Source organism: Poecilia formosa, unplaced genomic scaffold (genome assembly GCF_000485575.1).
Source record: "Poecilia formosa unplaced genomic scaffold, Poecilia_formosa-5.1.2 Scaffold96, whole genome shotgun sequence".
Lineage (NCBI taxonomy): Eukaryota > Metazoa > Chordata > Actinopteri > Cyprinodontiformes > Poeciliidae > Poecilia > Poecilia formosa.
The window spans coordinates 1,997,227-2,014,098 of record NW_006800035.1 but is presented as its reverse complement, the minus strand read 5'-3'; the positions used below and the strand labels follow the sequence as shown (position 1 = coordinate 2,014,098).

The 16,872-nt window shown below is 38.6% G+C and overlaps 1 protein-coding gene across 1 annotated transcript; it reads left to right on the top strand.

The window, feature by feature from the left end:
• Positions 1 to 14,211: 14,211 nt before the first annotated feature.
• LOC107836907 (uncharacterized) lies at positions 14,212 to 16,518 on the top strand. The gene is made up of 3 exons (XM_016674468.1): positions 14,212 to 14,927; positions 15,061 to 15,123; positions 15,287 to 16,518. Exons 1-3 carry the CDS (start codon positions 14,571 to 14,573, stop codon positions 15,983 to 15,985), a joined length of 1,119 nt encoding a protein of 372 aa, XP_016529954.1. The 5' UTR covers positions 14,212 to 14,570; the 3' UTR covers positions 15,986 to 16,518.
• The last annotated feature ends 354 nt before the right edge of the window (positions 16,519 to 16,872 follow it).

The window sequence follows — 16,872 nt, the reverse complement described above, 5'->3', positions numbered from 1 at the left end:
GTAAACAAAATACATACACACAAAGTTTGACAAACTAATTAATTAAATCCTCAGAATAATATATATTGCCAAATACTATTAATTTTAAGCATCTCTAAAACACATTTTTATCAATATAAATATAAATCCAACATTAAATTTATAAAATGCATAGCTCTACTGCTCCCCCTCTTCCATCTGCTTTGGTCTCTTCTGGAACCTTTAAAAGGTGCTCAGGCCCCCAGGGAATCTTTTAGCCTGAACACCCTGCAGAGGAAGAGAGAGGTAAGCCACACCCACACAAAGCCTTCAAACAATCACAATACTTATATTATCCTTTTGTTTGTATTTTAACAGGACACCATCAGTTCCAGCTGAGATGCAACTGAATAAAACACACAGTCAATAAAACATTTCAATCTGTTTGTATCCGTTTCATTTCATTCATCATGCATTTCTTTATCATTTAACACATTTCAAGTGTTGTGCCGCCAAGTAATGAAGATCTTCATTACACCTGGTATTATTACTGATGCCTCTTTGTGCCTCTGCCATGTACTGATCCATGTGCCTGCTCATGTTACTACAGCTGTGTTTCCATTACAAATGTGCACCAATTTTGGTCTGTTTTCTGCTAAACTCAACTTTGTAATTGCTGTGTTTCTACTAAATAAGAAATGAAATTAAAATCACACATGAATAAGATTGTTCATACAATAAGTCATTAATATCATGGCAGCAACAAATATAAACAGTTACATGAGATATATTCATAATTCTTCATCTTGCTAATGCTCATCAACTATCAGCCAATCAGAGGAGACATCAGCATCATATTGGAGCAACAAGCCCCGCCTATTTTGGCTATGTATGAGGCCTTTGGGTAGATTGTAGTTGGTGATTTTACAGAAGAGTTAGTAATGGATTCAACATGTTGGAATGATTCCCAACTGTTTATGACTGGATCTCTTCAGGGAGATCACTGTGGTTTGGAGTTTATGTCTACTAGCCACTGTGTAAAACATGGTAGTCAAAGTAATCTATATATTGACATAATCAATAGAAAAAATAAATAAATCTTTTACAGTTAATATTTTCTAATCAATATTAAGCCAATAAATACATTTTCATCTCACCAAGCCAGATAAAAAGCAGAGCTGCTCAGCTCGTTCACTGTGCATCACCACACATAAACAGTAACGGGTGAGAATCCATCAGTCACAAAAATCCAGTTAACTTGGAAGGTGTTCATTCTGGGGTCAGAATGCAGAATGTGGCAGGTTGAAAGAGCCTTGATATCTTTAAACAAGAGAAGATTACTTCTAATAATTTATTACACCAAATTAAGCATATTGTTACACATCATGGTTGATTAATATTTTGAACATTTTGATTATTTGGAGGGCTTTTGTGTATAAAGCTTTAATGAAAATAAACCAGGTTTCTACGATGGTTGACATGTTTTCTAAATTAAAAATTAGAGCAAGAATCTAAACAGCATAATAACAGTATAATTTTTATTTGAGTAACTGATGCCAGCAACACAGTTTTTACGGCCTGGTCAACACTGCTGCACCACCCAGGTGTTTTGTGTACATTTTGTTTTTAATTTGCATCTATATAAAACAAAAGGTTGTATTTAATTATTTAAATGTATTTTCAGAAACCCAATGAAGATTTCAAATCATTGTAAAGAAAAGGTGAATGCGCTATCTCAGAGTTTTGCTGTCACAAAGAATGAACCTTCACTGACGTATGCAGCTGAATCCAGATTCGCCCTCACAGTCAGATTTGTAAATATTTTTGTCACTTTTCATTTATTTCTAAGAGTAAACATTGAAAACCAATTTCTGACATGTCACTTTTTGTGACAAAAACATTTAGTTGTGATATAAGAAATTCTTTCTCCGTGAGGCAAAGCTTAATTACCTTGTGATGAGAAATACCAGGCTTATTCACAGCCTGTGTCCTTGAGAATTTGTGCCTCCAAAGAAAACTCATTCAGAGGAACTCTCTGGAACATTTAATTCCCAAACTTCTGAACAGCTACAACAGAAACATCCTTTATAATGCAGATTTTGCTGTTATTTCAGATTGTTTTCGTTGGTTTTAGGTTGAGGTGTATTCTGAAACCTTGCGGTATTTTATAGGAGATGAAATCTTGTATTTTAAAAGTCAAATCATCCCAAAGTAGAGCTTAGAAAAGGAGTCCAGAAGTCAGAGGACGCTTTGAAAAACTATCATATTTTCATGGGAAATTGGAAGCATTCAAGGAAAAATAATTCTCACCTTGCACCTGAACATCCTGAAACAGATTTTCAGCTCTGGTCCTTTACAAAATAAATCAAATGCCTGTCAGTGCACCTATTCATCAAAGCTGCATTTAGATGATTGAATTTCCAACTGCTCTCCTGTGATCGGATGTGTTTTCCAATGGAACTCGGGTTTATGTAAAAGTGAGAAAAGATGACTGAAATTAAACTATTAGAAGTCAGTTTATGCTCCCTGGAACAAAAATTCCATCATCAAATTACATTCAAATCTATACTGAGACAAATTTACTAATGAGCAGTTTAATAGTCCTACAATAGATTCACTTGTAACATGCATATCCTAACCAACACTAATTAATACTAGAAATCTTGTCTCTTAAAATTACTTGTAAAAATGTGAGCTGTTCATGTTTTGTCACTAACGGAGAAGAAGCAGTATTTAATCTGGATTGAATGGATTATCTAAATCACTAAAGAAAAGGATGTGAAATCACCTTTTAGTACATTGTCAAATCAGAATGATGCTTCTGTGCTATGTGGCTTTGTAAATTTGAGGGTAAAAGACCAGATAATAGAACCCATCTAGGTGAAAATGATGCTCAGATGTCTAAAGCCTCATAAAAAGATGATAAATATTTAAAAATGGGTTTAAAACATGTGGAACTTTAAAAAATGGAGAATTTGTAGGAACTCTGAAAATAGATTATGGAAAGCAGCCCCCTGATAACAGATCCTGGTGGAGTTGGACCCTCTACTGAATCCTGATGGGTCACAGAGGTTCTGACTGCAGCATCTCTTATCCATGTTCCAAAACCCCAGAGGGTCAAAGAGGGCCAGTCTCCACAAAGTCCTGGAGCTCATCTTCTTTATGTTCCAGTCGCTGCCATCAGGCCAAGACTGATAAAAACAGAGCAGCTAACAGCACAAAATATGTATCAGTTTTATCTCTTTCTTGAACAAGAAGAAAGAGTTTAGGTTTCCCAGTAGCTTAAAATGAGGGATCAACAAGTTGATAAAACCAGCTAGAACGTGATTGATACAGACCTCTTCATGTTTTCAGGGGAGTGTGATTCCCTGGAGATGCCTCACTCCTGCTCCAGGTCACATTTATTCTACCTCTGTCTTTTCTCGTTTCTTCCATCACATCGCCTCTGCCACTGCTGTCTCCTAACTTCATCAGGGAAAACTCTGTGCAACTTCTCCTCACTCTCAGGAAGCAATAACCTCATGCCAGACTCATTGAAATCTCAGCAGAGCAAAAGGCTAAAACTCTTTGTCATCTGCAGCAGTTATCCAACTTGTTTTAAATACACCATTCTGACTCGGTCTGACGTGAAATGTTGGGGTTACTTAATGCCAGATCCCCACAGATTCTTTTCAAAAATGTTTTGTTGTGGCTGTTGTTGTTGTTTTTGTGAGTATATAATTAATACAAATGCTGAACTTACTGAACACATAGTGCACAAGTTAGGATCTTCTCTTGCTGTCAGCCTCATCTTCTCTTTGCAGATTGCTCCAAAACATTAATATTGCTTCTAGCCAGAGGAAAGGTCTCTAAAAAATTAGCTAAAATCTAAATCTGTGCGGATATGAATTAGTTTGAGTCTGGATTTTCTTTCATTGCATATTCTGATGTAAAATCAGAAAACGATTAAAATCTTTAGATGGTACTTTAGATGGTATTTTATATCTTTAGATTTTATTTTTGATGTGATATTGATGTTTGTCTTGGCTGATCCAACTTGAACATTTCCTTATTGTTTTTTTAGTTAATTTGGTTTTCTGTGTTCATTTTTATTAGAAACATGTTTCCATAGGTTCATTCGTGTTTACAGTGGCTTGCAAAATTATTCAGACCACTTAAACTTTTCCATATTTTTGTCACGACTACAAACATAAATATTTCATTGGAATTTAATATAAAAGCCCAAAACAAAGAGTTGTAAAAAAAAAAAAAAAGACTTGAGACTGGGGAAGAGCTTCAGCTTTCAGCAGGACAACCAGCCTAAACATAAAGCCAGGCTACAATGGAATGGTTTAAACAAAACATAATCATGTGTTAGGATGGCCCAGTCGAAGTCCAGACATAAACCCAATCCATCCAGAATCTGTGGAAAATCAGAAAACGGCTGTTCACAAACTTTCTGCATCTAATCTGACTGAGCCAGAGTTGTTCGGCAGAAAAGAATCAGCAAAAAAGTTAGTCACTAGACGATCAAAGACAAACCCTAAAGACTAGCAGCTGCAACAGCAGCACAAGATGATTCCACAAAGTATTCACTCAGGGGGGGTGAATACTTTTACACATCACACTTTTCATGTAGATTTTTCTTTCTACTTCACAATGTATACCACTTTGTGGTGTGCATCAAATTCCAATGATAAATAATATGTTTATGATTGTGATGTGACAAAAATGACAAAAGGTTCAAGGAGTATGAATAGTTTTGCAAGACATTGTATGTAAATAACAACACCATATGTTTTGTAATGAAATAAGTGAAGAAAATGTGGCTCAGGTGATTCTAACCTTGTTAACTGAATAATAATTTGGTTCAAATGAGCCATTGAATTTATAATGTTACGGAGCTGTTGATGTCCTGATTGCTGCTCAGCTAACAGAACACTTTGTGGCGTGGTTACGGGTTTATTTGCATGTGAAGTGAGCAAAGGAAGTCAGATCATCCAGGATAGGCTGCAGTATGAGGTGTTTATGGACATGAACAAACATGAAGTATACATGAAGTCTTGTGAAGACTCGTGACACCATGTGAAGTCATGTGATGTCACAAGTCCATTAATCCCCCTTTCCCAAAAAAGGTCAAAGGTCGCCTGTCAACATATTTGTTGGAATGGTGTACTTAATGTTTTTGGACGTGCTTAACTCTGTGTGCTTTTATCCATGTTAGTCACCACATGTTACTACAAGTTCTGTACAGGCCAATTGTTCCATTTCATAAGGTTTAGCTGTTCTGCTTGAACTAAAATAGCAGAATGACAATTTTCTGCTAAAGCATCTGACAGTTGGACTTGCATATAATATCACACTCTAGAAAAATAATACATCTTCTCATCAAGAACAATGACTGAAAACTTCCAGACCTTTGAAGTCTAATCTCACCACCTGTGTAAACTGAAGCTAAGTCAAAGGTCAGGACTGAGGGGAAGCAGGGCACATGAAAGGAGCAGCTAGTGGAACCCTAGTGGACTAATTAACCCACAGACACCAGCAGCTCTCTGTGATCTGACAGGAGAGGAGCCCACTTAAGAGCACATGCCACCTGATGCCCTGTTTAAAAAGTGAAAAGTGCTTTGTCAGTGGATGCTCAGCAAAGCACACTCATTCATGTTTTCAGGATATTTTCAACACTGTCCCATCATTGTTCACCAACTCAGAATACACTCCCTGTGGACTCCATCTTCCATTTGACTGATGAAGTGAGGGCCTTTCCTTTCCTTCTCGTTCAGTTTTTTTTTTTTTTTTTTTTTTACTCACAATGAGTTTGGAGAATGTGGATGGTGTGGGCACGGCCTCCAGTCATCCACCCATCATCACCAGTAATTGACTGGCAAAAGCAGTCTTGGTGGCTCTCAGTCAAGTTGACAGACAGTGTGTCACCCAGCAGCTTCTGACTGTTAGAAGACAAAACAGAGTTATGTGAAGGCAGGAGCTGATTGACTAATTTAACTTGACAGAATAAAAATGTGATAAGACAATAAATGTAGGATGTCTGCTGTTGTTGCCTCTTACCCAATGGGACAATCATTTCCACATTTAGACTTACAGTATTAATTTCCCCCTACAAAGATTTGTTCTGTTATTTCTTTTTGTCACTCTTAAATGTTTCAAAATAACAAACAAGTGTCAATATCAGACAAAAATTGTCTGACTAAATACAAAATACCTGGCTCAACCAGGCAGTTGCTAAATAACTGCCTGGTTGTTGTCCTAAAACATTTTCAGTAACTGGCAATGAGCCTTTTATGTCACTTGAAAGGAATTCTGGAGATGTTTTAATTTAGGTACATTGAGGCCTTTCAAAAATTAACAGTTTGTTTAGGATCATGTCATAAATTGGATTTAAGTTTGGACTTTAAGACAGTCCAAATCCTTAATTTGGTTTTATTGCATTTATTAGTGTTTTGAATCATTGTCCAGAACAAAACTCCATCATCATCGTCATCACCGTCATCATCATCATCATCATCATCATCATCATCATCATCATCATCATCATCATCACCACCAGCAGCAGCAGCAGTGCTTTAACACCAGTCACTGCTGAAACCAAGTGCTGAACATCAGTATTAAATGAATAAGATAAAAGAAATCATAAACACAGAATGATGGATTAAAACTAAATTCAAAACATAATAAAATGACAGAGTTAAACAGGTTTATGTATTTCAAGTTACATTTAATCAACTTTTTAACAACCTGACTGCTGCAGACTTTAACTGTGGGCAGCAGTTCTTGGTATCTCAGCATCGTAGCTGTAATGTGAAGAAAACAAGTTTATTGTAGGAGAAAAGGGAATATGCTGAACACTATACTGTATCCACCATGGGAGAAAAAGTGGAGACGCCTGAGGAGTAAAACTGCCCCTGTGTTCTGCTGAATAACAAATTGGACTGGAGCTGCAAGATGCTGCAGGTTTCATGTGTGTGTTGTGGAAAGTGTGTATCAGCTGGTGACGAAAAAAGCTGAACAACCTGATGAAGAAGGCTGGTTCTGTTCTGAAGACTGGTACGGAGTATCTGCAGGTTGTTGTACCAAGAGCAATGGGCCATAAAATAAAGAAGGGACAGTGTCTTCAGTCAGAGGCTTCTTCCAATCAAACTTTAACTCTGACAGCTACAGGGAAGCTGACTTGCTCCCAGTCATCATTACCTACAACAACCCTCTGAAACACTTAACTCCCCTTTAGTGTAATTAAAATGATGTGTAATTGAATTGAACAAAATGTTTTTCCTGGACAGTTGTGACTCCTCTGCCACTTTTCCAATTGTCCTGAAATAGAAAAAATCGTCTGTGGGAAGGTAAGAATGCAATGAGACCTACCAGTTAACCTGACAGTCATATTTTTGGACTGTGGGAGGAAGCCAGAGTACCTGGAGAGAACCCAGCCTGCACAGGGAGAACATGCAAACTCCATGCAGAAAGACGCTGGGCCGGGAATCGAACCCAGAACCTTCTTGCTGCAAGGCAACAGCTCTACCACCTGTGCAGCCCTTTTTAAGTAATATCAAAATTTATTGAATATGATTAAAAATAATTACTAAGGTAATTATTTAATTTAAGGTAAAAAAAAAAACCAAACAAACATGGCAGAGTAATTCTAAATATTCTTTTAATAAATGTATAGAAACACTACTGGAGTTATTTTACTTAACAACTTGATAAGTTGAACATATCATTAACAGTTGTTCCAGTTTCACCAGTTTCATTTTCACCAAAAATTAAATACCGCCATATTAATAAAAAAAATATTTAAATTAATGAATACCTTTCTTTTTTATATAGTTTTCCCTCCTATGTTGATGCACTATTGTTTTTTGTTTGTTTTTTTATTTCAGTTATCTTCTGTAAAAGATCCATCCGTACATCTTCTTACTCCCTTATCAGATTTAGGACGTGTGCTGGTGGGTGCCCATCTCCAGCTGTCAACTGGACAGGTGTTATTTGATGTGTAAAGGCTGGAGATGTTTCCACTATGCTCAAAAACATACATAAGAAAACGTACCTCAGATGCACACACAAACCCACACTGGGTTACTCACAGACTCGCTTCTCCTACTCTCCTTTCACACAACAGCAATCTGAGTTGAAAATATCCCAGAGAAACATTAAAATTCACATGCAAATTGCAGAAATACTCGTCTGTTCGGAGAGTTACAGTTCTGTGGATTCAGTTATAATCTAAGAGGACTTAATCATCGAATTTATGGGAAGACAAATCAATGCAGGGTTCAAACATATTGACATTCTGTGCTGCAGCAGAGTGGTTTCAATTCATTAGCAAGAACACATTAACATGGGGTACATGACAAAAAGGGAGGCATCTCTCCCACTGCTGTAACCCCCAGCAGCACCATGGCTCCACTCAGATTATCACAGGATGTATGCAAAGGTCAGATCTGATCCTTTAACCCACAAAGGCTTTCTGTCTGCTGAGCCTATTAAATGGTTTGACTCCCTGATGACGATCAGTTTGTTTGAGTCTTTGAAGTGAGTGATAACCAAGAATCAGTTAGAGCAACAGAAATGAATGGTATTAATACAGAAATAATTTCTTCCATCTTTATCACACACAGTGAGCCAACCAACACAAACACGACCGTGAGCTCAGCTGCAGCTTTCTCTTTCACTTTTGACGTCTTGCTGAACAAGCAGGTAAACCTGGAAATGTTTATCCATTTTGTTGTTTGGATGCTGACTGACTGAAGCGTCACTGATGCTTCAAAACTATCAATTATAGAATAGAATGGAATAGAAATACCCTTTATTGTTGAGGCATGCATGCTCATGGTTCTGTGGAGCTTCTCTCCACAGAACCAAAGTGAAAGCTGCAGGCGCTGCCATCAACGCAGACAGAGCTGTGAGTAAAATGAGTAAAATTCATGTTCATGACAGGTGTTATGTCATGTTTATGACAGTGTCATGTCAGTCTTATTCACAACCCGCCAAATAAATATTTTTTAAAGGTATTGATCATATGCACAACATAAGAGACACATGATACACCATAACATTCTTATTTTGCATTGTTTTCATTTTGATCTGGCTTATGATCAATGTAAATGCAGCCCAAATCCTATTTTTGTTGCATTTTATCTGATTTTTAAGTCACTGATGTGATGTGATATGATTCTGCTCCAGAAGAAGCAAGACATATTAATTTCCAAAGTATACAAAAAATGATTATCATGAAAGAGTCAGTGAAGCAGATGACATCATAACGTCATCACTCCTGGTCTGACCACACATAACCTGACTTCTCTACAGCCGTTTCAGTCAGTTATCCAATAAAAGCCTTTGCTATTAGTTGTGCTTTTTTATCAGCTGCCATTGTCTTCTGATGATTTTGTGCTGATATTGTCAGCTCTGAATAACTTGAACATGGATCTACAGATGGTTAGTATTTCCACAAACAAAGCGCTGCTGTGTGACATCGTTGTTATTCTTTTGAGCATACGGGTCGTTTGGGAGACATAAACTGTTCACACTGAAGTCTCACTGTGGTTGCTTTTAATTAGTGGAGTGAACTAAAAATCAGATATCAGAAATCATCATGGTGGATAAATACCAATCAGAAATCAGACACATAACCTCCACTGAGTATATATTACCGAGTCATGATGTAGGATGGTGGCTGACTCTTACTGAAGACTAAACGCTCAGATTGAACCAAACAATGAAATCCAGGAAGTATTAGTTTCAGGTTGTGCTCACTTGTTTGTATAAATCATACAATGAAATAAATATAACCATGTATCTGAGGGACCATGATAAATATATCATAATTCTTAATACACAGAATTCATGAGTCATCTGTGGTTTGAAGAATGGACATTTATTCTAGAATGTTATAATAAAACTAAATCTACAGATCCAACATTTCTCCAGGTGAATGATTATCTCCTCTACTTCCTCATTTCTCAAATATAAAACCTGGAGTGGATGATACACCATCACACAGCAAAGATCAACTTTGCTTCACAAACTACAATGCCCTGCTGAAGCACTTCCACTTTTTCACTTTACAAAGACAAATGTTGGTGTATTTTATTGGGCTTATATGTGAGAATGAGTTTCCAGCTCCGGAGACGTTCAGCTGCAGGTTGTTGTGGGCAGCTCTGGCTCTCCTTCCTATTTTATGTGGAGTTTAAGTGATTAAGTGACATTAGCTGGCACTGTGCTCTGTCCTAAAGCGTGTTGGTGCCATAACCCAATTTGCATTAATTATATCAGTGTATTCGACTACAGAAATGCTGCATATGACAGAGGGAAATCTGCACTGACACCATTCCACTGTGTTCTCATTCAAATGTCTATTTCTGCTTACTAACAGCCATCTGCCATAAGGAATGATCTGGGAATAGCTTTTATCTGTCCTTTGGCTCAATTTACCTTTTTAACAGACGGAAATGAAGGAGGATTATTTCCAGCATGAAAGCAGAGGCTCAGCTTGCACCAGTTTGGAGCCACACTTTGCTTCTGTTCTGTGTGCAGTCAGAGAGCCGGAGACTCTAAATGCACCCTTTGACACAGAGGATGCAGGAAAGACAAACTTTCAAAGCATCCACCCACTCTGCGTCATATAGCTGTAATTACACTGTCACCTCCTCAGTGTGACACAATGTGACTAAACAACAGAGTGAGTCAAAGACTCTGAGCTAAAGATTTTTCTTAGACCCTTGTGTACTCAAAGTAAAGCAGAAAAACAACAAAGAGAGTGTTTCAGAAGTGTGGGAACTGTGTCAAATGAACTCAACCAAGAACAAAGTAGATTTTCAAACTTTTGGATCATGTAAAATCATGAAGTTTCTTATGTACAAAAAGGATAAAGAAACAAAGTCTTAAATTAACATTTCTGTCATCTCCAAACTCACATATAATTAGTTGCAGGGTTAAATTCTGATCTCCAGTGTTTCTTCCATAGAAAGAGAACATGAAGGTGCAGCTCAGCTGATCGTCTCCAGGAAAGAGGAGACAAAGACACAGACTCAGTGAAACAGAACAGCAGACCAGGTGTGACTTCTGCAAAGAGAAAAAAACAAATTAAACTGAATTTATTAAATTAATTAAAAAAACATCCAACAGATGTTAGAAGAACATGTTTATGAACATGCTGTGTATTGTACTTTATCATATGTGAAATGTTAAAGGTTGTGTTGCTGGGGAAACAACTTTTATGATACAAAAACATGTTCTTTGCATCTCATACATTTAGCTACTAAAAAAAATTAGTTGAAATTTTGTCAGATAATTATAGCTTGTCATCTTGTTCTTCTGTAAATGTTCCTAATGGTTTATTGTCAACTAGATATAATGACACTGTGGTGCTGTCAAATGTGTCAATTTTGTCTGGAGAAATTCAAAGTTTGAAATTTGTTTTGTTGCTTATTGATTTGAATCTGCAATTCTAAAAAGTTCTCAGTGTCACTAGTTCCAATTTTAACTACAAAGAAAATTCAAAGACGAGCCTTGAATTTTTAATCTAATCCTTGATTCTTCAGGGAATAAAGGAAGTGTCTGTAAAAATGATTCAAGCTTGACATGAGCTTGTCTTCTAAGATTTTAATAGAAGCACCATGAATTAAAAGTGAGCATGTAATAGTTGTATTCAACCCACAAAAGTAACTTAACCCCCTCACTTGAATTTTTAATGTGGAGCTGTTTTGTGTACTAGAGCAGAGCAGATCTGGAGACAGTGTGGGAACAGTTCCCTTCAGATTCCCTTTAGACACTGCAGCGAGGAGGACATGCTGGGGTTTGCAGATGAGCCATAAATTATTCATACTCCTGGCAGATTTAGACCTAAAATATTTTCATTAAGCCAAGAAGTCTGTTTCTGAGAGAAAATTAGGCATCTTTCAAAAGTACCTAAATGTACCTAAATGGGGCAGGTATATATACACATAGTGGTGCCGATGACCACAGGCACCACTGTGGTCTTCACCTTCCAGGCCTTCTCCAGTTCCTCTCTGAGGCCCTGGAGAGAGAGAGAGAGAGAGAGAGAGAGAGAGAGAGAGAGAGAGAGATGGGAGGCATGAACCTCGACTTCCAGATGGAACAGTACGTTTACAAGAGGAAATTTATATTATACATATAATTCATTTCTTATAAAAACATTTAAAAATCCTGTTAAAGAGGAGTTTTCGTCTCCATTGTCACCACATGCATGCGCAGTATGAGGAATTCTATGGAGTGCCATCATGGACAATAATCAGAGTTAGTTTTCATTTGACTATTGAGAGCTGTATACACCTGATTGGCTTCCTAAACGCTATTAGACCCCAGCGGTTATCGTAGTGAGTGGTGATATCATCTTCACCCATAGGTGTGCACTCACTGATATGTTGGGAAAAGGTGAGCAAACAGAATGTCTTTAACTTCATGATCAATGTCTCCTCTGTGTTTGTGCTGTTACATTTACTTTTGAACAGCTTCATGTTATTGATGCGTCCAGGGCTTCTTCTGTCAACATGACCTTCAGGGTTTTCTGAACACACTCACTGTACAAAAGCTGCAAAGGAAAATGAAGACCACATGGATCAGAATGGGTTTTTATTAATAGAAAAACCCATTCACCAGAGAGGATTTTCTCAGGATTGGCTGCCTGTTTTAGACTGAAATTAATGAAATTCTGTCCTGCATACTTTACAGCATTAGATGAAATTCTACAGTAACACATTTCACCTCTACAGTAACACATTTCATAACACATAGATTAATAACATATAAAATAATTATCCACAATAACTATTAGATTTGAATCTAAGAATGTAAGGGACACAAAGTAAGAATGTATGATCATAATACTTATAAATAAATATACACAATATAAACATTTAATATGATGTACATAACATAAGGAGTGTTGAATATTCAGACAGAGAGAAATTAACACCAATTATAGTAAAGATCAAATAGACAGGTACAATATTAAACTTAATTCTTGAAATGTTGATTTAACATTTTCTGTTTATGCTTTTGGATTTTGTTTTCTTTCATTAGTGCTCATTTCTTTCATTAGTGTTCATTCATGATGCACCACCAATGCATCATGTTAACTCTATAAAATTATTTCACAAATTCATACAAATATTATGCTATTAGAGACAGTGTCAGTCTGGCCCAGCTGAAGACAGAAGTCAGATGTGTGTGAACAAGTTAAAAATATAAAGTGACTTTTCCATGACAATATTGGAAAAGTCACTTTATAGCAATATTGGGTCACAAACAAAATATCTGTTGTCTACATACAGTATGGATAAGAGGAATGTCTGACATGATGTGCAGAAATCTTTAGGAAACTGTTTAATAACCGACTCAGTTTGAATAAATAACTGCTTTAAGTCTAATTACAAAAACAATCAACAGAGAACGAGTCACTACAGGTGGAAACAAGGAACTGCATTAACACAATATTTCATAACCAATCAGAAGGGTAATTTTTTTCAAATGAAAATAATCTAAAAGTTTCCAACCAGCCAGTTAATTGCTCAGCTTTCTTACACATATTTGAAATCCCCTGCTTAATGATGCACTAGTCTCAGTGAAATCCTTTTAAATGTTTTGTCAACTAAGAGGCCAAAAATGGCTCTCAAATGTTTTCTTGTCACTGTAATTATGCTGCTGCGGAGCGAGGAAGCACCAGCAGCTCTTTTACTGTCAGATCACAATGCACCACTCTGCACAGCCTGTAATTATAATGAAGTTAGTAGCTCAGTGGAACAAATTACTATATCATCTGAATCAAGCCAGTAAAACAAGAACACAATACACCATTTTCTTACAGCAAACAGTTTCAGATGATAATGGATCTATTGATATGCCTCATTGCTGTTCAGATGTTTGACCTGAGGAAGATCCACGAATCAACACACTCTCAGTAAAGCTGTGAAGACCAGAGTTTGTGAGAGGTTTTTTCCTTCCATGTTGAAAGAGTTACTTTAAAAACTGAGTTGTTCTGTGAACCAGCCCATTAGAAACCATAACAAAGAGCCTCGTCTAACATCACTATAGGTTTAAAATAACCAGGTTCAGTGGTGAAGTTCTGGGTGTTGGTTCAGTACAGAACATCCACACCGTGTCTGGTTTGTGATTACCATATTTTCCGCACTATAAGGCGCACCTTCAATGAATGGCCTATTTTAAAACTTTTTTCATATATAAGGCGCATACAACAGACGCTAAAATTAGGGTTGCCACCCGTCCCCTAACCCTACCACTGCCGCAACAAGATCCCAGGTCCTGCAGAGTTGGTGGAGAGAGTGGAAAGCGTTCTGCAGAGATTTTACTCAGAAAGGGATCCTGATTGGGTGCTGCTCTTCAAACCCTCCAGGCTGAAAGTGTGGAGAATTCAAAGGGTTCACATCCTCCGTGGCTGTTTGAGTGACCCAGAGGTTGGAGAAGGAGTCCTCTACAGACACGGAGGAACCATACAGTTGAACCACGTTAAGGGGGAGAAAGTGGCAGTACCTGTGTGGATCTCTGTGAGGGGAACTTCTCAGCAGGAGGGCTTTCATTTCCACCAGGCCAGGTGGGTCACTGGGACGCAGGTGTCCATTGAGCTCTTCCAGGCACAGGGGATGATGGGAATTGCTCAGTGGAATTTTCAGCGCCTTGTGGGCCTGAAACAGCCAGATTTGAAGCTCCCTGCAGTTTTTGATCCTGTTCTGGTCTCAGACCTGAGCAGACTCGCTCAGGAAATTACAGGCCAAACCAAATATCCAGCTTTACACATTTCCAACAGTGATACAGGAGAAAGGTTTGGTCTGCAGTACCTGGAGCCAGGCTGTCGCCCTGTCCCCCTGAACTGGGACAAACATAAGTCCCAGAAAGTCCCCAAAGCTGAGGATGAAGATCCTCATTACAAGGAACCGAAAACTGAATGTGAGATTTTCATCAATCCACTTGAAGAAGTGAGGGAGGAGCTCTTCGTTCAGGTGAGATTGATTCTTTCATTTTCAAATATTCCACAGCAATTAAATAAATCTTTTATGCAAATATTGACTAACAAAAAATTAATTTCTTAGTTTTACTCTGCTTTTTTGTTTCAACTCTGCTTTTTTGTTTCAGGAGTGTACTGCGGCTGTGGCTACATTAGGCTCACAAGGTGGGGTCCAGCAAAGCCCCAAAAAGGTATTTTTCATCACATTTTGTCACCACTTTAATAAAACTTTGTGAGGAAAATCCTGATATTTTTAAATTTCAGATTCTAATGGCTGCAGAAATGAATTGCCCACTGAGGACTAATAAAGTTTCTTTCTGAATCTAAACTTTAATTTCTCTCCCTCCGTTACAGACACCAGTGACACCTCTGCTTCCTGCTGCCTCTCCTCGAGCTGCCCGCAAAGGTCCCATCAAAGCAGGTGTTCTGATCTTTGTCCTGGACCACTCCCGGTGGATACAGCCCATGAGGGATAAGATTGACCAGCTTCTACAAAAGCACCATGGGCAGAAAGACTGCCTCGTTAAGGTGGATGCTGAATATGCTGTTTGTGTTCAGGCTTCCCAGAAAGACCCAAACAGCCTTTTACACCCGACAACCAAACACCATATTTCGCGTTACGTGAAGCATCTAGCCAAGATGAAAAACACAAAATCATCTTTAAACATCAGCCCAGAGAAGCTTCTAGATACGCAACAGCTGTGGCATCATCTAACAGAAGGTAGTGAGACTGTTAGTGTTCCAGTAGTCACTATTCCACCTGCGACTGTGAACCCGCCTACCATTAAGCCCCAGGATGCTCCACTAACGAAAGCACAAATTGAGCAAATGGTGAAGGAGATTGTGCAACAGCAACAGCAGCAGAAAGATCAGCAGCCCATGAAGAAGAGAACTAGGAACTGTCTAGCATGTGGCCAGCCAAAGTCCCGTTTTCAGGGTGACGGCTCCTCTGTTCATTTCTTCTATCAGTCTGCAGAGGTAAAGTATATTTACTGCTCACAAAAGGTTTACCAGACCTACGTTTCAGAGGGCCTGTCTGACCCTCGAATGTAATTTTCTGACTTTGCAGAAACACAATTTTTCGCTCGAGAGCTGGAGGCTGCAAAGCAAAGCTCAGCCGAGTTAAGATGGGTGATGGAGGAACGGGGGAAAAAGGAAGGCCAAGGAGGAGCAGCCTGCTGGGCGTCTGTGCAGGTTCTGCCACAGACCTCTCAAACAAGGCCCAAACAGTTCCCATGTTCACTCGGTTCCCTGGTGTGAATGGGAAGTACATTTACTGTCCTGCAAAAGTCCTGTCCTTGTACCAGTCCCAGGGAATGAAAGGGGAAATGACATGGGGGGAGTTTTGTCAGTCCTCTTTTTATGAGGACTCATAAAAAGACCTACAAGTCTCATGATTCTCTCTCTCAGGTCAGTTGCTGCCTCGTTCAGCTCAGATGGTTCGTTCATTACTGGGGCTACATACCCAGTCTCTGGGGTAGTTGTAGTTAACTCCCTTCTGACCTGGCGTCCTGGCTCCTCCCCTTTGTGTTGTACCTCATCAATCTCAAGTTGTGATAGCAGTTGCCGTTTGTGGATGTTGGAACACTGAGCTCCTAGCTGACATAGCTCAGTGGGTAAGTCACCAGTCTTCCACCTGGGAGACCCGGGTTTGAATCCAGGCTGGGGCAAACATTAACAACAGTGAAATTGAGCTATGCTTAGGCAAGGAGCTATATAGCCTACCTCATACCATGAGAGTCATTGATAAGCATGACATGCCAGCTCAGACGTTGCCTGGCCAAACAAGGTCTGCGTCAGGTGCTGGCGAACGTTGATGAAAAATGGGCTACTGCAGGGGTGGCCAAGTCCAGTCCTCGAGAGCCACCATCCTGCAAGTTTTAGAAGTATCCTTACTCCAACAGACCGGGATCAGCTCTACAAAGGCCTGATAACGAGCC